Source organism: Neovison vison, chromosome 9 (genome assembly GCF_020171115.1).
Source record: "Neovison vison isolate M4711 chromosome 9, ASM_NN_V1, whole genome shotgun sequence".
NCBI lineage: Eukaryota > Metazoa > Chordata > Mammalia > Carnivora > Mustelidae > Neogale > Neogale vison.
Window position 1 is genome coordinate 43,058,456 of NC_058099.1, and position 25,631 is coordinate 43,084,086.

The 25,631-nt window shown below is 35.2% G+C and overlaps 1 protein-coding gene across 1 annotated transcript in view; it reads right to left on the reverse strand.

The window, feature by feature from the left end:
• The window catches only part of IFT74 (intraflagellar transport 74), an 80,642-nt gene that overhangs the window by 18,981 nt on the left and 36,030 nt on the right, over window positions 1–25,631 (reverse strand). Inside the window, exons 11-15 of the mRNA XM_044265560.1 lie at window positions 24,144–24,287; window positions 22,747–22,787; window positions 16,547–16,626; window positions 1,820–1,873; window positions 404–501 (exon numbers count right to left, since the gene is read on the reverse strand). Of these exons, the coding sequence (XP_044121495.1) occupies window positions 404–501; window positions 1,820–1,873; window positions 16,547–16,626; window positions 22,747–22,787; window positions 24,144–24,287 (417 nt within the window). The remainder of the gene's footprint in view (window positions 1–403; window positions 502–1,819; window positions 1,874–16,546; window positions 16,627–22,746; window positions 22,788–24,143; window positions 24,288–25,631) is intronic.

Here is a 25,631-nt window from a genome sequence, read left to right on the forward strand (position 1 = left end):
TATAGATTCTTACAAGAATCACTTCTATTCATAATACAAATGACTATGTAAAAATGTATCATTTTCCATTATAACATCTAGATTTTGAAGTTTCTGTGCAAACATTACTTATACAAGTTCAGATACATTAACAATAGAAGAAAATCATAATAATTACTTTGAATTGGTCCCTTGCTTACTAAAAATTGACATTATACATATATCATCCTTTCCCCTATCATCCTTAGCCGAATTTTGCTAGAAATAAACAAATTAATAGCTTAAAAAAATAAGCAAGAAAGTGTAAAGGAAACAGATTAAATGAACAGATGTAATAGTACACCACTGCATTTTTTGAGCTATATTTGGAAAGGTAATCACAGCAAAAATAATGAGGACACTAAGACAGGCACATGGTACTCACTCTACTACAGTGCTCCAAAAGTGCAACAATGTTGGCTTCTATCTGTGCCTTCCTTTCCAGCTCCTGATTCTTAGTTTCATCAAATGTCTCAATAAAAGCTGCAGATTCAAAATATGATAAGCTACTGTAAATATAGTTAACACTATATAAATTCTGATCTATATGTCTTAACAGTACTTTTTAGAAATTCAAAGCAAATTTTACATTATAACTATATTTAATCTTTTATTAACCACAGGTAATTAAATTACTCAGTAAGAATATTTCTACATAGTCTCAAGCTTCTAAAGCTTAACAGTTATGATCTTAATACAAATAAACTAAAAGGTATAAATTCAGGCTCAGAGGTAACAGCTGACATATAGAAGAACACAAAAAAATCCATTTTTACATAGGCTCTCCTTGATATAATTATTCATACTTATAACTAGCCACAAATTTTAATAAGGAAAATAGTTGCTAATTACTTATTTCATCTGAAAATGCGTATTTTCCTTAAAATGCTGTATTAATCTCGACTAAATAATTTATTCACATTATAAATATTCTAAGAAATCTTCCTTTCCCTTGTCTAATATAGAATCACTATGTAATTTATTTTTTATATTCTTAAGGTATTTCTATGGCTCTTTCAAAAAATAAAACTTACAGTTACAATAACTTTACTATTAGCACAAAACAACTAATTACTTTGAGATAATTTTTGGTACTTGCTGAGATTTAAAGAAATCTTAGAATATTGTTAAATCAGAGTTGGCAATTTCTACATTATAGCATACTTCTATGAAGGTAACAATTGACATTGGACCAATAAAACTTCAGATTCTACCAAAATGATTATTAGCAAAGGAAACCAGGTAACATATAATATAATAATAAATTTTTAAAAATTTATCTATATAATAGATATAATGCAATTAAGTGAAGATCTACTTAGAAAGTTGAGATTTTTAAAAAGTAAATGAGCAGCTGCAAGGCTGCTAAAGTTACAGTCAGTAACAGAACCAAGTAGCAAGATCTGAGGTGAAGGATGATAAATAATGAGAGGGAAGTATTATGAAAAGCTAAAAATAAAAGGGCAAAAGATACTAAGGATGAATACAGTGAAGCAGTTAAGAGAACATTCAACACTCAATTAATAAGTGGTCTCTGTACAAACAATAAATATAAGTACTAGCTTTAGAACCCATCCATAGAACAAAAATACTCATACACACACAAATGTTAATGTTAATGTTAAAATTTTCTACCCATCCCTAAACTATGCTAGATACTTATTAATTCTTCAAGGCAAATACTTTGAATGTCCACACTTCTGCACTTACTGTCAGCCATTGTATCTTCCCAAAATGAAATCTCTGATTTTGTATACATGAACAGATACCAGAATATTTTCCTATCAGTAAGGTCACTTACTGTCCATATTTTCCTCTCGTTTTTTTAGTTCCTTGTACTTCTGATTCATTTCGCCTACAAGAGATACAAAACATAACATCAATTTCAAAAACTCCAGACACAGTGCTCTAAATGTAAAATATTTCTTAGGTTTTCTATATACCAGTAGTTATTGAATATTCAAAATTTTTAATTCAGTGAAAAATTTTTAATTAACATAGAATCTTTTAAAACAACTATATATGTATATTTGATAATTTAGAAAAAACAATCTCCTGACTGGAAAGGACTTAAAGACTTCCCAATGGTTCTCTATTTTGGTCCTAATTTGGACATACTCAACCTGCACATGAACACTACTGGTAATGGGAAACATAAGCACCCCTAAATGTTCATTCCATCTTTGAATAACTCACAAGGGCAGGCAAAATAGCTAAGTAACCTCTCTCACAGACCTTAAAGTCTATAAAGACTGAATAAGCAATCAGAATGGCCTAAGTGCTACCATATGAAAAAAGGTGCTATAAAAGCAGAGCAAAGACAATTTATCTAGTTAAGGAATTTCCAGAAATTTTCCCTAACGAAGTAATACTTAAGCTTCATTATAAAAAATAAATGAACAGGAGTTACCTGGTTGAAACAGAGAAGAAGAGGTTCAAAGTCAAAGCAATTCAAGTAGAGAAACCCAAAAGTGAGTATGAATATAATAGCACAAAGAAGTGAAAGAATGGTATGGCTGAGTCAGAGAATGTGAAGTGAACAAGTGGCATAAAGAGGAGGCAAATAATAAGAGACTTTATAAGACACATAAAAGTTTGCAGTTCCATCTAAGGAAAATGGTAAAACTACCAAAGAACTTAAAGCAGGGGAATAAAATGATCAATTTGCATTTCTGAAAAATATTTCTGGTTGAGTGAATAAAAGGCAAGTAATATTGGAGGCAATATGATCTGTTAGGAGGCTGTCACAGTAATGCAGGTAAAAGATGAAGGTTTCCTGGAGCAGAGCAATGGCAAACAGGATGGAAATTATATTTTCAATCCAGTCATTTAAGAACCAGAGTAAATAGATTTTGTGTAACTCACAGGTTTCTGTCTTGGGCAATGGAAGACATGGTGGTATTATTTAGTGAAAAGAGAAGCAAGTTTAGGAACAAATTGCTTACAACAGGTTTGGACATATTGCCTTTAATATATGTGAAAGACATGTTTAAAAGGGCAAAAACCCAAGATCCTGACAAATGAACGAAACTGGACACTTTAGTAGCATAAAGGAGCCATTAACAGAGGTGGATCATGATAATTTTACAACAAAAGGATTTTCAGTGTAACAAAAACTGAGTTTTGGAAGGACACTACTACTTCCCTAGACTAGAGAGATAGCTGCAGCCCTGTGTTCTCAGGGTACAGGTAGAGAAAGCAGAATAAATTTGTGCTTGCACCAATCTGTAATTTATCCAAATCAGTCAATTTTTAGCATTGTGGGAAAAATTAAGGAAACTTATTAAGATGGTGCCCAGTAAGGATGGAGAGAACAATAGAGTTCAGATTCCTAAGGCAGTTCCTGATAAGAAAATGGCATTTAGAAGAGCTTTAAGGGTTAAAAACAAAACAAAAACAAAAACAGGAGAACCAAAAGTTACAGGGCAGAGGTTAAAAAGCAATGGTCAGCCCATGTTCTGTATAAACTCCTATGCAATTTTTTCAAACACTGGCGAGAGTAAAGTTAGGAAGATTAAGGGTAGATAGGGTAGAGCCTCAAATAACATGGAGACATGGACTTTATAACTAATAACAAATTTGTATATGATTAAGTTTTTTAAAAAATAGATTATAGACAAATTAAAACTATGTCACTGTTTACTCACTTTATGGCCATGGTTTTTGAGAGGGAAACAAAGAATTAGAGCTGGATTATCCTCCATAGGAGGGTAATATGCATGGAAATGTTATACAACATATGTGAAGTAGCAGAAAAGCTAGTTTCTACTGAACCTGCCATATCCTAGCTTTCTTTCTTCTTCTTTTTTAATATCCTGGGTTTCTAAAAAAGTCATGGTTGTCTGAGAAGTCCCACTCTTCAGAGATTGGTAAGGCATTAAGGGATTAGGAGCAAAGCCTACATCATAGGCTTTAGAAAATTTTACCTATCATCTTATCTTTTTTCTTATAAACTTAAAAAAATCTTCTATACATGCTTTTAAAAGTTCCTCATCTTGCTATCAGACGTCAAGACACTGTGGTGAGGTTCTCATTCTGCAATCCCAAAGCAATTTCTCTCAATAAGATTATATGACTCCTTACTTACCAAATCCAAGGAGGCAATTCCCTGTTCTTACTTCAGTCTGCAATATCTGACACTATTGATACATTCTTCTTTCTTTTCAGTTTTTTTCCTTATGTTTTTCTGTCTTTGGGGTGGGAACTTCTTTGGTTTTTCTTACCCTCAGATCATTCTTTAGGTCTTCTCTTCGTGGCTTTCCCTTTCTTTAACATTTAAATTCTGGCTTCTGCTTTTACTTGACTTCTAATACTACCTTACATCCAAAAAAATTCCACTCATTCTTTTGGTTTAAAAACTCTCAAACTGACCTTTTCCCTAATTTTCTGACTATTTTATCCAACTGCTTACTAGATACATTCATGTGGGTATCGTTCAGGATATCCAACAGTATATTCATAATTAAACTCATCAGTCTTCCCTCTCAAAGTCTGCACCCCTCTGCATTCCCTATTATGTTTGGAAGTCTTTGGCCACACACTTAATCATCCAAGTCAGAAACCTTCTTTTCTTCTTAAATCCATGTTCTTAACTGTCATCAGACTGAGGTAGAGGACATATCTGGTCAGTGTCTCCAGTTACACAGCTGGCCAGCTGGATTAGACAGGACAGAGATCCCATATATCTTTGTAGATTCCCAAGCTTCATAAAACCTCTTCCCAAATCACTGCTGGTAAGAAGAAAGGAGATAAGGCAACTAGTTAACTCCTCTATTTTGTGATTTCTCAGTTGGAGGATTCCTACCTGAGCTGCCCATGAGAAGCAACGTACAGATACAGACAGTCCTAAGACAGGGTAAAATAAAGGAGTTATTACTAAGTCTAAGACTAATAACATCCTACTATCATAGGAGAGGACAAGATCATATAATGGGGATCAATATGTCACACTGGAGGTACAAAAGCAGGCAAGCAAAAGAGTCCAAAGTAGTAAGAGTAAAGAGAGCAAAGGAGAAAGAAAAGGGCACTTTGGCAAATAAGGGTTATTTTAGGGCTGTCCTCAAATTCTTAACATTTGATGTAATTACAGTTCTACATTTATTTATTTATTTATTCCAAATTTACTGAATGCCTACTACATGCCAGATACTATAGCAGGTGCTGGGGACATAAAAATGAGCAAGATAGTTATAACTCAGGGCCCTGGGTGGCTCAGTGGGTTAAAGCCTCTGCCTTTGGCTCAGGTCATGATCCCAGGGTCCTGGGATTGTGCCCCACATCGGGCTCTCTGCTCAGCGGGGGAGCCTGCTTCTCCCTCCATCTCTGCCTGCCTTTCTACCTACTTGTGATCTCTGTCAAATAAATAAATAAAATCTTTAAAAAAAAAAGTTAACTCTATCCTAGAAGGGCTTACAAAATATTAGATGTACAAAACCAAAAGCTACAATGGAACGTTAAGTGTTCTAAATGAGGTATGTATGAAGTCCTATAATAAGCATAGTTGAAAAGACTTCAGAAGGTTCTTATGTAGAAAATACTGTATCAGCAAGGCACTCTAATAGGTAACGAAGGAATTATGGAGATGAAGAAGACCTTGGCCTTCAAGACATTTATACTAAAAGCACCCCAAATTAAGAAATGGGTATGGACTATTACAAAAGACTTGGAATACTGTACAGAGGATTATCATTGTTTTCTGATGCTCTCTGCCATAGAAAGCTAGTGGAGTAAGGGAGATAATGTTCTTCTTGCATTCCCATGGGGCTGAGTAGCACACCACAGCCTCCTCTGTCCTCACAGCCAGCTCATCTGACTCTTACTTCTCCCCCATCCAATGTTTCCTTGATTCTAGCCTTACAGAGCTATCTTTTTTTTTTTAAAGTTTTTTTTTTGTTGTTTTTTTTTTATTTGACAGACAGAGATCACAAGCAGGCAGAGAGAGAGGAGGAAGCAGACTCCCCGCTGAGCAGAGAGCCCGATGCGGAGCCCGATCCCTGGGACTCTCTGCTCAGCATTGGGCTCTCTGCTCAGCAGGGAGCCTGCTTCTTTTCCCCTCTCTCTCTCTCTGCCTGCCTCTCTGCCTACTTGTGATCTCTGTCTGCCAAATAAATAAATAATGTCTTTAATAAATAAATAAATAAAAATCATATATATTAAAAAAAACCATTTGTTTGTTATTAACAGAGTAATGTCAATAAAACTGAATGGTAAAATAAATAGTCCTTGGAATGTACTGAATACAACATAACTTCTTGATTATTTCCTAAAGCAGTAGTTATAAACTTCGCATGTATCAGAATCATCAGGAGGGGTTGCTGAAACACAAATTGCTAAACCCTATCCCTAGCATTTCACACTCAGTAGGTCTGAAGTGGAGCCCCAGAATTTGTTACAGATGGTGCTTATGCACTTGATCTGGAAATAATACCATCATTCTAATGAAAAATACAAAATGTAGCTGCACAAATCTTCAAATTGAACAATAAGCAATGATTCCTTCTTCTTCATTGAATGTATATTGAATCCCTATAGAATGGCAATGTGTAAATGCCATTTGGTATCTCAGATATCAGAATATAAATTACTTGGAAACTGAATCGATTAACTTAGATATCCTGGGGAAAATACTTTTCAAAATATGTTTTGGGGAAATCCCCAGGAAAGTTATTCAAGTTTCAGTTTATAAATTAAAACCATTAATAATAACAGCTAATAACTAATACTATATGCACTATTATAATGGTATGCTATTCTCAGTCTCTCTCACACACACAAAACCCCTTTCATCTAATCTGCACAGTGACTCTAAGTAGAATGAAGGTACTGTTATCATCTCCATTTCAAAAATGAAAAAACTAGTGGCACCGCAGTGGCTCAGTCAGTTGAGCAGTTGGCTCTTATTCTGCCTCAGGTCATGATCTCAGGGTCGTGAGTTTGAGCCCCAAGTCTGGCTCTGCACTAAGCATGGAGCCTGCTCGAGATTCTTTCTCTTCCTCTGACCCTCCCCTACTCACCCATGTGTGTTCTCACTCTCTAATAAATAAATAAATCTTTAAAAAATAAAAATAAATAAAAATGAATTGACTAAAAAATAGAAAATAAAAATGAAGAAACTAAGGTATATAAAAAAGTCAAATAGTATTCCAAAATCAGCCAGTAAAATAGCACAGCTCAGATCTGAATCCAGACATTCTGGTTGCAGACCTGTACTCTTTAATAAAACTATCCTGTCTTTATAAATTCCATATTACCTGACATACGCAGAGAATGAAAGCTTCTAAACTAGGCCATAGAACCCTGACTACGAAAAAAGTAGTCTATAGACAAACCAAAGAAAAATTTTTATATTTTTATTACCCTTCAAAGAAGCATATAAATTATAGAGTAAATTGCAATGACTTTATACAGAGTTTAAGACAGTAATACAATTATTCTATAGCACTTCACATATATTTCTATCATGATACATATTTATCACATTGTAGCAGTTAGATTTTTAAATGTCTGATATGCTATACCAATAACAACATATTTGGTTTTACAATCTTATCCATCTTTGGAAAGATACTGTACTCTAAAAATGAAGGAATAATTTTTAGTGAGCAATAATGCCCCCAAATCTTCTTGAGAGACAAGTGCTTAAAAATAAAAGATTTGGGGGCGCCTGGTTGACTCAGTGGGTTAAAGTCTGTCTTCAGCTCAGGTCATGATCTCAGGGTCCTGGGATGGAGCCCCACATCGGGCTCTCTGCTCTGGGGGGAGCCTGCTCCCCTTCCTCTCTCTCTCTGCCTGCTTCTCTGCCTACTTGTGATCTGTCAAATAAATTAAAAAAATCTTTTAAAAAGATAAATAAATAAAAGATTAAAAAAAAATAATGTGACTACTTTCTCAACTGTATTTATTGGTTAAGCCTGATCTGTGTAAGTAGACATTCAGAAAATTAGTCCCACCTTGTGGATCATAGTAGTACTACAAATGCAGGCCTTAAGGAACAGTGAACAGTCGAAGTGTATATTCTCTGATCCCTACCTCTGAAACCAATAATATTATATGTTAATTGAATTTAAATTTTAAAAAGTGTGTATTCTCTTGACTGACAAAAACTAATAAATTTATAAATAACTGGTGAGGAAGAACTTTCACATACTGCTGTTGGATGTATAAAATGGCACAACTTTTTCTGAAAGAAATTTGCAAAAATAATAAAAATTATAAACATAAGTAACATTCTATTTATAATTTCATTTCTAGAAATTTACCTATAGAAATATTCAAGTTAAAAAACATGTATGCAACAAGGTTATTTACTGCACCAGTATTCTTGGTAGTGAAAATTTAGAAACCACTTAAATGTCAATGTGGATACAGTGAATATACGATTTAACCATAACACTAACAAAGATGATGATGGCAGCTAACAGTTGTTGGGAGTAATAAATACGTGCCAGGCACCATTCTTGGCCTGGCTTTAAAACCCTGATACTGACCACTATGCTATACTTCCTAGAATGAAGTATACATCCTCATATGGAAGAAGGTACATTAAATATGGTGTTAAATGAAAGATTCAACCTCAGAGGAATTATAGATTACTCCATCTTAAAATACATATGCTTATATATGTACAGAACAAATCTAAAAGTCTGTAAAGACATCGAATTGTAAATAATTTGAAAGGCTGGGATGACTCTAAACACTGGGATGACTATGAGGAGAAAGGAGATGACTTTTTACTTTATACACTTTTCTTCGCTTGAAATTTTCAAATTAAGTACATACCAAATTTTTATATCAAAAGCACAAATTTTAAAAAATAAATTAACTAGTCTTTAAAATAACTAGGTCAAGGAAAAATATTTTTTTTAAAGATTTTATTTATTTATTTGACACAGAGAGAGCACAAGTAGGCAGAGGGGCAGGCAGAGAGAGGAGGAAGCCAGGCCCCCCACTGAGCAGAGAGCCCAATGCGGAACTCGATCCCAGGACCCTGAGATCACGACCCGAGCTGAAGGCAGATGCCTAACTGACTGAGCCACCCAGGCATCCCCAAGGAAAAAGATTTTTAAAAAACAGGAAGGAATAACCTCCTACCTGGTAAGGTTAATTGCACAGTTAATGAAAGCACGAGAATGGTCAAAGTCACACACACACACACACACACACACACACACACCCCACCTATAAAATAAAGCACATTCAGGTGATTAAAACTCTAGAAATTCTGAGTAAGTTAGGTATATAAAATTGATAATTTCTTAAAAGATGGCAAATTGAATATGCACAATTAATTCTAATCCTCACCAAACTCAATTAAAACTTTAGTAAAAAAAATTTTTTAAAGGTAAAATTCCCGTTTGAAGTGGCGGGAGGGTGGGAGGTTGGGGTACCAGGTGGTGGGTATTATAGAGGGCACGGCTTGCATGGAGCACTGGGTGTGGTGAAAAAATAATGAATACTGTTTTTCTGAAAATAAATAAATTGGGAAAAAAAAGTAAAATTCCCAGGAAAAATGAAAATTAAAAAAGAAAATAAAAGAAATAAAATTTCAAAAGCTGTAAGTAGATGGACAAGTAGCAACTAATTGAGCAGACTAGAGAAAGCCTAAACCTAAGCCAGCACTGGGTAAAGCTGAGAACCTAGCCAGTTTCAAAAGGTTTTAGAATTTTGCATAGAAGACCGATCACTTATTTTGTGTTCCTACTCCATGAAAGGTTTTGTCATGTTTTAAAACAGTAACATTCTTCTATTTAATGTAATATAGTGAAGAATAAATAAAAGATCTGATATAAGTAGACCAAGAAACAATACCTACCTTTGAGGAAGCTTCAATATGAGACTATATAAAGTCTCAAGTATTAATATGTAGGTGAGAATAAAAAAATTCTAAGTAAAAAATCACAAAAACAAATTACTTAGCTATATGTCACAAATAAACCTTGAGGTAAAAGGATCCTTATTTAAAGGATATCCTGTGTTATAATACAGACTACTATTTTTTTTCTTTACCCACAACAATAGTGTTTTTTCCATTACTTACTCTTTCTCATTCAGAGCAATATTTTTTCAAGTTTTTATTTAAATTTCAGTTAGCATACATTGTAATATTAGTTTCAGGTATACAATTTGGTGATTCATCATTTATATACAACACCCAGTGCTCATCTGAACAAGTCAACTCCTTAATACCCATCACCCATTTGACACATTTTTGGGCTCTTTCCATAATTTGGCTACTCTTGATAATGCTGCTCTAAACATTGGGATTCATGTGCCCATTCGAATCAATGTTTTGGTATCCTTTGGGTAAATACCTAGTAGTGCAATTGCTGGATCATAGAGTAGTTCTATTTTTAACTTTCTGAGGAACCTCCATACTATTTTCCAGAGTAGCTGCACCACTCTGCATTCCTATTAATGGTGCAAAAGAGTTCCCCTTTCTCTGCATCTTTGCCAATCTGTTGTTTCCTGTGTTGTTAATTTTAGCCATTCTGACAGGTGTGAGGTGGTATCTCATGTTAGTTTTGATATGTATTTCCCCGATGATGAGTGATGTTGAGAATCTTTTCATGTGTTTGTTAGCCAGCTTTATATATTCTTTGGAAAAATGTCTATTCATTTCTTCTGTCCGTATCTTAACTGGATTACTTATTTTTAGGGTTGTTGAGTTGATTAAGTTCTTTACAAACTTTGGATACTAACCTTTTATCAGATATGTCATTTGGAAATATCTTCTCCCATTCTGAAAGTTGCCTTTTAGTTTTGTTGATTCTTTCCTCCACTGTGCAGAAGCTTTTTATCTTGTGAAATCCCAATAGTTCATTTTTGCTTTTGTTTCCCTTGCCTCAGGAGACATATCTAGTAAGAAGTTACTATAGCCAGTGTCCAAGAGGTTACTGCCTGTGTTCCCCTCTAGGATTTTGATGGTTTCCTATCTCACATTTAAGTCTTTTCATCTATTTTGAATTTATTTTTGTGTAGGGTATAGGAAAGCAGTCCAGTTTCATTCTTCTGCATATTCCTGTCCAGTTTTCCCAACACCATTCGAAGAGAATGTCTTTTTTCCCATTGGATAGTCTTACGTGCTTTGTTGAAGATTAGTTGAACCATATAGTTATGGGTCCACTTCTGGATTCTCTGTTTTGTCCCACTGATGTATCTGTTTTTCTGCCAGTACCATACTGTCTTGATCACTACAGCTTTGTAGTATCACTTGAAGTCCAGAACTGTGATGCCTCCAGCTTTGCTTTTCTTTTTCAAGACTGCTTTGGCTATTCAGGGTCTTTTCTGGTTCCATACAAGTTTTAGGATTGTTTATTCTAACTCTGTGAAAAATGCAGGTGGTATTTTGAGAGGGATTGCATTATAAGTGTAGATTGCTTTGGGTAGTATAGACCTTTTAACAATATTTGTTCTTCCAATCCATGAGCATGGAATGTTCCTTCATTCTTTGTGTCATCTTCAATTTCTTTCCTATGTGTGTTACAGTTTTCAGAGTACAGATTTCCTAACTCTTTGGTTAGGTTTATTCCTAGGTATCACAGTTTTTGGTGCAATTATAAATGGGAGCAATGCCTTGGTTTATCCTTTCTGCTGCTTCATTACTGGTGCACAGAAAGGCAACAGATTTTTGTACGGTGATTTCGCATCTTGTTACTTTACTGAATTCATTCTATCAGGTATAGCAATTTTTTTAGTGGAGTCTTTTGGGATTTTCTTGGTTGTTTTTTTAAGATCTTATTTTTTTAAGTAAACAGGGGCTCAAACTCACAACCCCCAAATCAAAAAACCTATGTTCTTCTGACTGAGCTAGACAGGCCCTCCTTTTGGGTTTCCTATATAGAGTATCATGTCACCTTCCTTGCCAATTTGGATGCTTTTATTTTCTGATTGTTGAGGTTAGGACTTCTACCACTATGTTAAATAACAATGGTGAGAGTGGACATACCGGTCTTGTTCCTGACTGTAGAGGAAAAGCTCTCAGTTTTCCCCCATTAAGGGTGAAATTAACTGTTTGTCTTTCATATATGGCTTTTAGGATGTTAAAGTATGTTCTCTCTATCTCTACTTTGTTGAGTTTTTATTAAGAATGGATGCTATACTTTGTCAAATGCTTTTTCTCCATCTATTGAGAGGATCATATGGTTCTTTTCTTTTATTAATGTGGTGTATCATGTTGACTGATTTGCAAATATTGAACCACCCTTGCAACCCAGGAATAAATCCCACTTGATCATGGGGAATGATTCTTTTAATGTACTGTTGGATTTGATTTGCTAGTATTTTGTTGAGAATTTTTGCACCCACATTCATCAGAGATATTGGCCTATAGTTCTTTTTTAGTGGAGTCTTTGTCTTGTTTTGAAATCAGGGTAATTCTGGCCTCACAGAATGAGTCTGAAAGTTTTCATTCCATTTCTATTTTTTGGAACAGTTTGAGAAGAATAGGTAGAACTCCCCTGGGAATCCATCTGATCCTGGACTTTTGTTGGGAGATTTTTGATTACTGCTTCAATTTCTTTGCTGGTTATGGGTCTCCTCAAGTTTTCTATTTCTTCCTGTTTCAGATTTGGTAACTTATATATTTCTAGGAATTTACCCATTTCTTCCAGATTACCCAAATTGTTAGCATATAATTTTTCATAATGTTCTCTTACAATTGTTTGCCTTTCTGTGGTGATGGTTATTTCTCCTCTCTCATTTGTGATTTTATTTATTTGGGTTATTTCTCTCTTCTTTTTGGTAAGAGTGACTAGGGGGTTTTCAATTTGATTAATTCCTTCAAAGAACCAGCTCCTGGTTTCATTGATCTGTTCTACTGTTTTTTTTTTGTTGTTGTTGTTTCTACTTTTAAAAAAATTTTTATTTATTTATTTGAGAGAGAGCGAGCACAGAGGGAGAATGGAAGGGAGAAGAAGACTCCCCACTAGGCAGTGAGCCCAATGTAGGGCTTGATCCCAGGACCCTGGGATCATGACCTGAGCTGAAGGCAGATGCTTAATTGACTGAGCCACCCAGGTGCCTCCTGGTTTTTTTTGTTTCTGTATTATTTATTTCTGCTCTAATCTTTATAGTTTCCCCCTTCTGCTGGCTTTAAGAAGAAGCATAATTTAAAAGGCAACAATTAAGAAAATATTTAATGGCTGACATTTAGCTGAGAAAAGAGAACTCTGGATGGGTTCTGCCTTTTCTGAAAAATAGTACAGCATCAGCCAATAATGCTCTGCTTTAGCAATGATGTAGTTTATACTCATATTCTGGCCATTTTAGTACACTCATATTCTGGCCAAGGAGAACTACTTCTCATTGCTTCTAGTTAGCATAAATAATAATTATTTACAGAACAGTATATGTATTTCAATCTTAATCTTTTTAGAACTCATATAAAAAAATTACTGCATCCATCAATAAGGCAAAACCACTATCTGGGTGAAGCCTAGTAAATATTTAAGATGATAAAATTAAATCCTTCAGCAGTTTGAAAAGAGTAATGCTATTTTATTATATTGAAATTTTTGCAAGGAAATTATTACTCTTTTCAGTCACTTAAAGACAAAGTAAAGATTTTAGATCTAAGAAGCCTATCTAGAATTGGTCAAAAGTCCAAGTGTATTATGAGGATAACTTAGCATCTGCACAATGAAGATTTTCATGGAACAGTCAAATAACTCTTCATTGAATTTACTTAGTTTAACTTTAAGAAATAGTTACTCAATGAAACTTTTCTCAAATTATAACTTTAGAGACTTGCCAAAATGAATACATATAATGCACTTAAGAAAGATACTGGACTACACAGCCACCATTAATACCTAGCAGAGAATAAAACTGTATGTAGCCCCATATCCAAGTATGCCTCTGAATTTAAAATGAATTACACAATACTGAAAGATGAAGCAACTACTAACAAAGTGAGACACATATAAATCATTTATAGTTTATAAGTTATCTTAACCAGAACCACTACAAGGCAAAAAGTAGTCTTAGGTGGATCATAAAAAGGTACCATAAATAGCAGAAGCTAAGATAGCATCTACAAAATTAGTAAAATAGGCCAGAAGGGATAAAGTCTGAGGCAGGAAGAAGTATGAATTGGAAACTCAAAATAACTTGATTATCCTCCATATCTTAAGGATTGGATGATCTATAGTCTTGTGTTGAGGAAATGCTGAGAACGCAGATGTAGGTGAGAACCCACCACTTCACTGGAAATTATTAATCCAAGGTAAAACCTCTAGAAAATAACAAAACCTTTGCTAACCAATCCAGCTATCTCTGGAGAAGAGTGCATATGTACATCCTAAGAACTAGAGGGCACAAAGAAGTGATAGAGCCCAACTATCATCTTTTGTTCATTCTACAAATCTTTCCCTGCTGAAATATAGCACTGTTTCATTCATTCCACAAACATTTATTGAGTGTTTATTTTCTTAGATTCTGTGTTGATGAAAGAGGTTATCAGAATGAATAAGACACAGTCCAGATCCTTTGAGGATGTATAGCCTCAGAGGTAGACAAACATCCAAGTAGGTAATGATAATATCATGTAGTCAATATAGTGATATACGCAGTGTGCTCTGATAATGGAGTAATTCACTCACTTAGCTCAGCCCAGAATAGGTCAGGGAGGGAAGTTAGGGTTGTTAATGGTGGATTAAAGGATACCTGAAGTAGATTTTAAAAGATGAGAAGTTACAAAGTAAATAACAGGGGAAAGAACATTCAAGACAAAGGAATAAATAGTAGGAGCAAAGGATTGAGCATGACACAGTTTGATTTACCAAAAAGGGGGTGAGGTGTGGAGTACCACAAGACGATTATTATTAGACTGTAAGGATAAAGATGATGAGGAGTAGGAGAGGAGATGGACAACATACAGGTCAGACTGCAGAGGGACTATAATGCCATGCAAAGATTCTTAAACTTTATCTCATAGGTCATTGGGAGCCACTGTTAAGCAGGAGAATGACACAGAATCAATTTTACATTAAGTTACTCTAGCAACAGAGTGGTAGATGAATCTGAGAGGGGACAAGATTGGAGGTGGGACAACCAGTTGGAAATCTACTGTAATAGGTCAGTAATAGTAATAGGTAAGAAATAATGAAGTCCTGAACTAATACATAACCTTCTAACAAAACCCCCTGTGCTTTTATATCCATAATTCAGGATGTTCACATTATAGCAGAAGAATAAAAAAAGGCATGTGTTGAGATATATATATATATTTTTTAATATGTACTATTATATTCTAGATTTTTTTCCACATTAATCAAAAAGGACAAAGAAGGTTAGAAATCAAAAAAGAAAACAGAAGCTAAAATTGAAAACATTCTACTTATCTTAGAACTTGCAATTAATAATAAATCATTGTGCTTAAACCAAGTTACTTTACTGGAAACACAAATTGAATGTTGTTTAAAAATTTAAATTGAAGAAGAGGAAAATTGTTTAGAAAGTTTCCCATAAAGTATCTAAAATCAAGACAATCCTACCAGTTGTGGGAATTTGAGTAACTTTTCTGAGCTTCAACAAATATGAAAGGGCTTATAAGACTTCAAAAAGTTCTTGCAAAGATCACATAGTGCCCAGGAGAGGTATGTAATTAATCAATAGTAGCTAATGATATTATTCATACATCAAGAAAAATGTAAATAAAACTAATACACTACATTTAAAACTGAAGTAAAAAATTTATTTAGGAATTGAATACCCCTTTTCCCTGCTACGAGTGTTTCTTTAGCCATAATAGATATATACAAAAATGCATACTATTTACAATTATCATATGTAACTCATAAGAATATATAGTCAATTCTTGCTAATCCAAGAGCACATAAATACCAGTTTGCAGTTCATCTGTGATTAAAGTGTCACAAGGAACCCACCTTTCTCATCCTTATTACAAAGAAGCTGGTAAGGAAACTACAACACCCAATCTCTTCCCCCCTCAACCACAAATACACTGTAACTCCCAAACAGCCACCAAAAGCATTTCCACTTAGTTCAGATCCCAGGCTCCCACAAGTGTTCGAGTCCCTTTGGCTCTTCAATCCCACAGCTGGGGAAAGTTGGAAAAGGTACAGAATTATCAATGCTTGCTACCTCATTACTGAGACCCCCTAAAGAATTAATTCTTTCTATTTATGACATGATCCTCTCTCCCATCTCAATTCTTATCCCAATTGATTGATAGTTGACATATTAAGGAGGTATAAATTAGAAATCTGTAATAACTTTCAACTGTTTTAGTTCATTTTTTAACAAACTGATTTGCAAAAACAAAATAAATTCTTGTCACCATATAACCATTTTAAGTTATTTTAAGTTTTTAGTCTGCTTAAATAATTTAACAGTAATTATAATATTTACTATTATAGTATAGTTAAGCATTTTAGTAGTTAAAGTTAGGGAACTCATTAAGAATTAAATAATAAATCCCAGGGAAATAATCCCTGAGACCCGAGTTAATACTAAGTCAATATTGCTATATATCTGTTGTTATACATTATAAAAATTCCAGAAAAATTACCTTGGTGCTCCTCTAAATCCATGTCCAGTTGTCTAATTTCTTCATTGAACTGATTTATTTTTTCTTTTATTTCTGTTAACCTGTTGAAAATATTATTTAATAAATTTATGACAGATAATTTAGAAATTCAACAGAAACATTTAATGATGACATTAGGAAATCTTTTCTAAGTTGCAAAAATAGTATCTGTATATAATATGCCCTATTCTGAAGACAATATATAAATTTAGAGAGAAAGATCTTTTCTAGATCTTTCTTTAGGATTCATATTTAGAGTATAAGTATATTCTGAGCATGTTAGGTTGCCTGATTTCAAAAGCAAACCTTTCCCCAACATTCTTTTGAGCTTAATTTGTGGTATTAAAGTGAAAAATCTTTAACAACCTTCTTTTTTGTTGGTTTGTACAAACTGTACTAAAATGGCAAATTAGTCTCAAAAATTAGAAATAAGAGAAAATTTACCATTGATTGAAGATTATATAGGTTAAAATTTTAACAAACAGCATTTGTACTTGTTACAAAGCTACAGTAATTAACATAGTGCTGTACTGAAATAAAGGAAGATATATACAGCAACAAAATAAGAAATGAGACCCTGTATCTATATACAACTGATTTTTGACAAAGTGTCAAAATAATTAAGCAGGGAAAGAATATTAAATAGTATTTGCTGAAAGAATATTTCAACAAATGTTGCTGAGACAACTGGATAAGCAAAAAGAAAAGAATAAAACTGAACTCCTACCTCACACCATATACAAAAGTTTACTTAAAATGGATCTTAGCTCTAAACATAAGGGCAAAACTACAAAATTCTAAGAATAAATCACAGGCATAAATCTTCCTGATTTTGGATTAGGGAATGGTTTCTTAGATAGGTCACCAAAACCATAAGCAACAAAAGAAAAAATAAACTAGACATTATCAAATTTTAAAACTTCTGTGCTTCAAGAAAATGACTTAAGAAAATAAGAAGAACCCAGAGAATGGAAAAGAAACTTTGCAAATCATTTATCTGATAAGAGACTTGTCTCTTAAATTCTTAAGCTCAGGAAAGAAACTGAAGGCTGCTGGAGCGGCAGAGATGGGCTGACTGGGTTATGGACACTGGGGAGGGTATGTGCTATTGTGAGTGCTGTGAGTTATATAATACTGATGATTCACAGACCTGTACCCCTGAAACAAATACATTATATGAGACTTGTTTCTGGAACATATAAAGATTTCTCACAATAATAAAAAGATAACCTAATTAAAAATTGGGCAAAGGAGGGACACCTGGGTGGGTCAGTCAGTTAACGTCACCAGATTGAGCCCCACATTGACTCCCTGCTCAGCACAGAGACTGCTTGAAATTCTTTCTCTCCCTCTCCATCTTCCCCCACTCATGCATGCACTTGCCTTCTCTCTCTCTCTCTCTCTAAAATAAATAAATAAATCAGGGAGGAGTAGGGGACCCTAAGTTCATCTGGTCCCCAGAATTCAGCTAGATGGTTATCAATCAGTCTGAACACCTATGAAATCAACTGGAGATCTGAGAAAAGAAATGCTGCAATTCTACAAATAGAAAAGTGACCACTTTTGGGGAGGTAGGAGATATGGAGACATGAATCCTGGGTGATATATTGGATAGAGCAAGGCGAGGGAGCTTTCTTAAGGAGGCTACTACAAAGTATTAGAGCAAAGGAGTGCAAAATTGGAACTTATAGAAATCTGCTGTGGAGGGAAAGTCCCTGGCTTAAAGGTGCTTAGTGATGAAGGCAGGGCAGAACTCCAGGTGGGAAAGCAAGGTCTCAGGAACCCTGGGTTCACAAAAAGAATAGGGGTGCCTGAGTTCCTAGGCATCAGAGTGGGGAAGCTGACTGAAAACAGTGAATCTAGGTGCCAGCTTTCTGCTCGGTGTTGCCATAAGCTGAGAATCACTACGGAATCACACAATTGCTCTCTGGATAGGGACCCAGCAAAAGCCAGAAATGCAGGAAGATCCCCCCTCCCCATCCCAGGACAAACAGTGTGGATCTATACCACAGGAATCCAAAAAGTCCAGAGACTCAAAACTGGGTTGCATGCCTGAGATAAAAACTCAGTCACAGTGGTGCCTGGGTGGCTCAGTGGGTTAAAGCTCTGCCTTCAGCTCAGGTTATGATCCCAGGGTTCTGGGATTAAGCCCCGCATCGGGCTCTCTGCTCAGCAAGGAGCCTGCTTCCTCCTCTCTCCTCTCTCAGTGCCTGCCACTCTGCCTACTTGTAATCTCTGTCAAACAAATAAATAAAATCTTAAAAAAAAAAAAACAAAAAAAAAAACACCTCAGTCACAGACTGGGTGAACACACTATTCAAATGGAGACAAAGACAAGAGTAACTGACTGCTTTCCTTTGGGGGCTCACTGAAGAGTCAGGGGCACAAACTTCAGCCCCAGGGCTAGAAAATGGGGCCCCACCATTTTCATCCCCCTCCTTTGATGCTGCAAGACTTCAGGGAGCAAAACAGCGCCACATAGGCAATCTGGAGCCGCTTACGCTGAGCCCTACCCCCTGGCAATGGGGGTGCAATTCCAACAGGGCAAGGACACCTGAGAATCAGCTCACAGGCCCCTACCCCAGAAGAATAGCAGGAATAACTGGCTAGCACAAAGTTTACTAATCACAGATAAGTTGCAAAACTTCAGCTCTTGGGGAAAAGAGTATATAGCATTTGTGGTTCCTTTTTTTTATTATTATTCTTTAGTTTTTCAGTTTTATTTTTTCCAGCGATTTTCTTATTTTTTCATTTCTTTTTTTAATTCTTTTTAAAAATTTATATACATATATATATACATATATATTTATTTATTTTTTGCGTCCTTTCATTGTATTTTATTTTTCTATATGCATAATTTTTTTTTCTTTCCTATTTTGGGATCTAGTTTCTTTTAACAAACAGAACAAACACACCCAGGATCTAGTTTGTTGTTTTGTTCTGTTTTACTTCTTGTTTGATTTTTTTTCTTATTTTGTTTTGTTTCTGCTTTCTTATGGTTAGTTTTGTTTGCTCTTTTTCTGGTGTTCTTGTTGTTATTTTTGTCTTCTCTCACATTCTTTTCTATTCTTTTCTGGACATAACGAGACAGAGAAACTCACCCCAAAAGAAAGAACAGATATTGGAACTAGAATTCAAAATAACGATTATAAAGATGTTAGCTGGGCTTGAAAAAAAGAAGCACAGAAAACGCTGGAGAATCCCTCACTGTAGAAACAGAAGAAATAAAATCTAATCAGGCCAAAACCAAAAATGCTATTAATGAGCTGCAGTAACAAATGGAGGCTCTAACAGCTAGGATAAATGAGCCAGAAGAGAGAGTCAGTCATATAGAAGACAAAATGATGGAAAATAAGGAAGGTGAGAAAAAGAGAAAAACTACTGGATCACCAAAGGAGATTTCAAGAAATCTGTGATACTATAAAGCAAACTAGTGTCTGAATAATAAGAGTCCCAGAAGACGAAGAGACAGAGAGAGGGGCAAGAAAGTTTATTGGACAAATTACAGGTGAGTACTTCCCTAATCTGGGGAAGGAAACAGGCCTTTAAATCCAGGATGCACAGAGAACCCCCTCAAAATCAATAAAAACAGGTGAACACCCTGACATATAATAGTGAAACCTGCAAATTTCAAAGATAAAGAGAAGGGGCACCTGGGTGGCTCAGTGGGTTAAAGCCTCTGCCTTCAGCTCAGGTCATGATCCCCGAGTCCTGGGATTGAGCCCCGCAACAGGCTCTCTGCTCAGCAGGCAACCTGCTTCCTTCCCACTCTCTGCCTGCCTCTCTGCCTACTTTGTGATCTCTGTCAAGTAAATAAATAAAATCTTAAAAAAAAAAAAAGAGAGAGAAAGAGAAAATCCTGAAAGCAGCTCAGGACAAGAGGTCCTTAACCTAAAAGGGTAGAAACATAAGAATGAAAGCATATCTGTTTACAGAGACCTGGTAGACCAGAAAGGACTGGCATGATATACTCAATGTGCTAAATGGGAAAAATGCAGCCAAGAATACTTTATCCAGCAAGGCTGTCATTCAGAATAGAAGGAAAGATAAAGAGTTTCCAGGGCAAACAAAAACTAAAGGAATTTGTGGACACTAAACCAGCTCTGCAAGAAATATTAAAGGGGATCCTCTGAGCAAAGAGAGAGCCAAAAAGGAATAAGGACCAGAAAGGAACAAAAACAATACAGAAACAGTGACTCTACAGTTAATACAAAGGCATTAATTCATATCTTACAATAATTACTCTGAAAGTAAATGGACTAAACTCCAATAAAAAGACAAAGGGTATCAGATTGGATTTAAAAAAAAAAAATAAGACTCATGGATATGCGGTCTCAAGAGACTCATTTTAGACCCAAAGAACCCTCCAAATGTAAAGTGAGGGGTGGAAAACCATGTATCATGTTAATGGGACATCAAAAGAAAGCTAAGGTGGCAATTCTTATAACAGACAAACTAGATTTTAAACCAAAGACTGTAATAAGAGATGAGGAAGGATGTTATATCATAATAAAAGGGTCTATCCAACAACAAGATCTAACAATTATAAATATCTATGCCCCTAAGTTGGGAACAGACAATTATATAAACCAATAAATAACAAAATTAAAGAAAAACATTGATAATACCGCTATAATAGTAAGGGACATCCCACTCACTGCAATGGACAGATCATCTAAGCAGAAGATCAACAAGGAAAACAAGGAAACAAGGGCTTTGAATGACACAATGGACCAGATGGACTTCATAAATATATTCAGAACATTTCATCCTAAAGCAACAGAATACACATTCTTCTTGAGAGCTCATCGGACATTCTCCAGAACAGATCACACACTGGGTCACAAATCAGGCCTCAACTGGTACCAAAGACTGAGATTATACCATGCATGTTTCCAGACTACAATGCTTTAAAACTTGAACTCAATCACAAGAGAAAATTTGGAAAGAAAACAAACACATGGAGGTTAAAGAGCATCCTAGTAACCAGGAAATAAAAGAAGAATTTTTAAAATACATGGAAATAGAGATGCCTTGGTGGCTACGTTGGTTAAGCATCAGCCTTTGGCTTAGGTTATGATCTCAGGGTCCTTGGATTGAGCCCTGTGATGGGCTCCCTGCTTAGCGGGGAGCCTGCTTCTTCTTCTTTCTCTGCCTCTCTCCCTGCTTGTGCCCACTCTCTCTCCCTCCATGGAAATAAACAAAATCTTTTTTGTTTTTTTTTAAGATCTTTATTTATTTATTTGACAGAGAGAGAGATCACATTTAGGCAGAGGGGCAGGCAGAGAGTAGGGGGGAAGCGTTCCCCGCTGAGCAGAGAGCCCAATGCGGGGCTCGATCCCAGGACTCTGAGATCATGACCTGAGCCAAAGGCAGAGGCTTAATCCACTGAGCCACCCAGGTGCCCCTCTACTGTTTTTCTTTTATTTCTATATCATTAATTTCTGCTGTAGTCTTTATTGTTTCTTTTCTCCTGCTGGCTTTAGGCTTTATTTGCTATTCTTTTTTCAGCTCCTTTAGGTGTAAGGTTTGGTTGTCTATTTGAGACTTTTCTTGCTTCTTAAGAAAGGCCTGTATTGTTATATACTTCTTTCTCTTGATTTGTTTCCATGTATTTCTTTTTTAAAGATTTTATTTATTGGGTGCCTGGGTGGCTCAGTGGGTAATGGCTGCATATTTCTGAATACATTAAAAACCTCTGAATTGTATACTTTAAATATATGAATTGTATGGTATGTATATCTTAATCAAGATATTTCTTAAGAATAGGGGCACCTGGTTAGCTCAGTTGGTTAAGCTTCTAGCTCTTGATTTAAGTTCAGGTCACGATTTCAGGGTCGTTGAGATCAAACTCCACATCAGGCTCGGCACTGGATGTGGAGTCTGCTTAAGATTCTCTCCTTCCCTCTGCCCTTCCCCATACTCAACTCATGCTCTCTCTCTCTCAATAATAATAATAATAATAATAATTACACTACACTGTGGCTCTTAATTAAACATTAAAATAAACGTTTAAAGCTGTAAATAAGATTGAAAGCTGCATCAATAGTACCGTATGAACTACAGGAAAAAATAACTGTAACAATATGTACCTACTGCAGGTTTAGAATGTAATTTAAAAGATGTGAAATGGATGGAAAATGTCCTATTATAAATGTACTTACTATTATAAATGTACTTACTGTCGTTCCATGCTGGCTATTTCCTGATTATCTTCTTTAACCTAAAAAGACATAAAAATAAAACAGTACTTAAAGAATTACTCATTGTTAGAATACCTTAAACATAATTTCCTTTGAAGGTATGCTGTACTAAAATGCCAAATGTAGTCTTTTTCTTGAAACCTATTTCTTAAAATTCAACCTTTGAAGTTAAAAAACACATCATTAAGGAACTATTCACAGATTCTTCCTTCATCCTCAAAGGAAGGATGATGACTGACACAGCTATACCCTCCACATGGCACCATGAGGTTAACATGTCTTCAGGCCAGGAACAGTTTACATAAATATCCAGGATTTTCAGGATTTCTGAGACTGTCTCTCCTCATCCTCTCAATCCCCACACACAAAGCAGGGTTGCCAGATTTAGCAATACCCATTACAACTGAATTTCAGGTAAACAAGGAATAACTTTTGGGGCATGTATATACCACGTCCTAATATACCATGCATACACACAAACACACACACACTCTTATTCAAAACATTATTCACTGCTTTCTAAAATTAAAATTTAAATAGCTATTCTGCATTTCATTTGTCAGTCCTATCCCAAGATCACACTCTCTGCCCCTGCCTCCAATGATCTCTTTCCAAGGAACTTCAGAGATTTTAGATTTTAATACCTTCCTGGAATGATTCTAATACTTAAATAGCTCCCAAGTTGATCCTAAGGTTCTTCCAAACCATTTGGGTTCAACCTAAGACCACAAAGGAGTCTCATTTGTACATTTCCGATAGGTACTGTTCCCAAATATATTTGCATTTCTCCTAAGGGCCCTATAGTTAGGGTGTCTCATTCTAAAAAACAGGGTAATTATAACTTGGTGCTAAATTAAAACTAGGCTTGGGTGGTAATAAAGCTACTGAATACATATAACACAACTTGGTGACATACTGTGATTTCATAGGACATTTTAATTTCAATCGCTTCATGAAGACGCTAATAATAATAACCACCAAAATTCATTAGCCTTGGAGCACTTCATTTTCTAAACATGAAGCCCCAAACAAATAACGGAACAGAACTTCAGTAAGATCATGTAATTGTTTACTAACCAAAAAAAGGGCTTTCAATTTCCTTAGTGGATCCAAAAGATGAAAAAATGGCCAAAATGTGCATAAAGACCATATAAAATTAGGACTTAAATCAAGAAACAGTTTATATGAGAAATGACTTTCACCCAGCTTTTCTTGGTCAAATAGTTTATCTCAATTTAGATAAAACTCACTTTTTACTGTTTTTTTAAGACAATAAACTTACTGGCATTCTGTTCAATTCATATGCCTTAAATGAAAGAAATCAATACATTTACCACACCTTGATATAGTAAAATAAGTATTTTTGTTTTTTCTACCTGCTTAAGTAATCTCTCTCTTTCTTCCATTGGAGATCCCATGCTTTTGTCTTCAGCAATCATTTGGTCTCGGTGGGACTCCAATTCATAAAGTTTTTCATGCAGCAAGACAGCCTCCTGTTTTACTTGAGAGTGTGCTATTTCCTGAAGGGCACAAAAAGAAGAAAAATTTAATTAATATTTTATCAGAAACTATTCTCATATAGGTTTCAGTTTATAAGAAAAAGGAAAATTTAAACCATCAGCATTTTTAAATAGAAATATCAAATATCTATAGTACTCAATGATGCTACAAAGTACACTTGTAAACTGGAATTAAAATACACCCCTTTTCCTTCATAAGTTATTTTCAGTCTAACATTCATAAGAATATGGTAATTTATTTTTTCTTCCAAATATAAAACCTGAACAAAGATAAGACATATCTACCAATGGAAAGATAATAAAGAAAATGTCACAATGTAGGTACAATTTTTTTTTTTTAAGATTTTATTTATTTATTTGACAGACAGAGATCACAAGTAGGCAGAGACACAGGCAGAGAGGAGGCAGAGAGGAGGAAGCACGCCCCCTGCCGAGCAGAGAGCCCAATGCGGGGCTTGATCCCAGGACCCTGAGATCATGACCTGAGCCAAAGGCAGAGGATTAACCCACTGAGCCACCCAGGCGCCCCAATGTATGTACAACTTTAACCACAATATTAAAGTCTAAAGAACTGATCTCTAGAGGGAATATATTTTCATGTATTTCATATAATATATGTTATATTCATATATATTTCATTTAATATATTATATATATATATATATTTCATACACACACCCACACATATAGTCTTATACATACTCTAATACAATGTTATATAGGTTGAACTGTATCACTCAAAAAGATATAATGAAGTCTTGGTAATCTCTGATACCTATGAATATGACCTAACTTGGAATTGGGGTCTTTGCCAATTTAGTCAAGTTAAGACAATGTAATTAGGGTGGACCCTAATGCCCTAATCTGGAACAACTGGTGTTCTTGTAAGAGAAGACATACAGACAGAGACACAGGAGAATGCCATGCAATGACACATGCAGAAACTGGTGTGATGCAGCTAAAAAAAAGAATGAATGCCTAGGATCAATAGGCACCACCAGAAGCTAGGAAGAGGTCAGAGAAGATTCTAACAGTCTCTCTGAGGAAACGGCTCTGTTGACACCTTGATTTTAGACTTCTAGCCTCTAGATCTGTTAGGAAATTTCTTGTTCTTTATGACAGCAGCATGAGGAAATTAATACACAAGAGTAGAATAGTTGTTGTATATTCAACACTATTCTACTGTTCACAAAGAGAAAATAAGGGCTTTGGTAACTTTATTAGACAACCAAAAGAGCTAGTGTTGTTGATAGTGATGAGGAAGAGGGAGAAAATGGCATTTGAAGCTGTTATTTTTTAATAACTTGTTCTGTGCCAAGCACTATATTCCATGTTCTTTATATA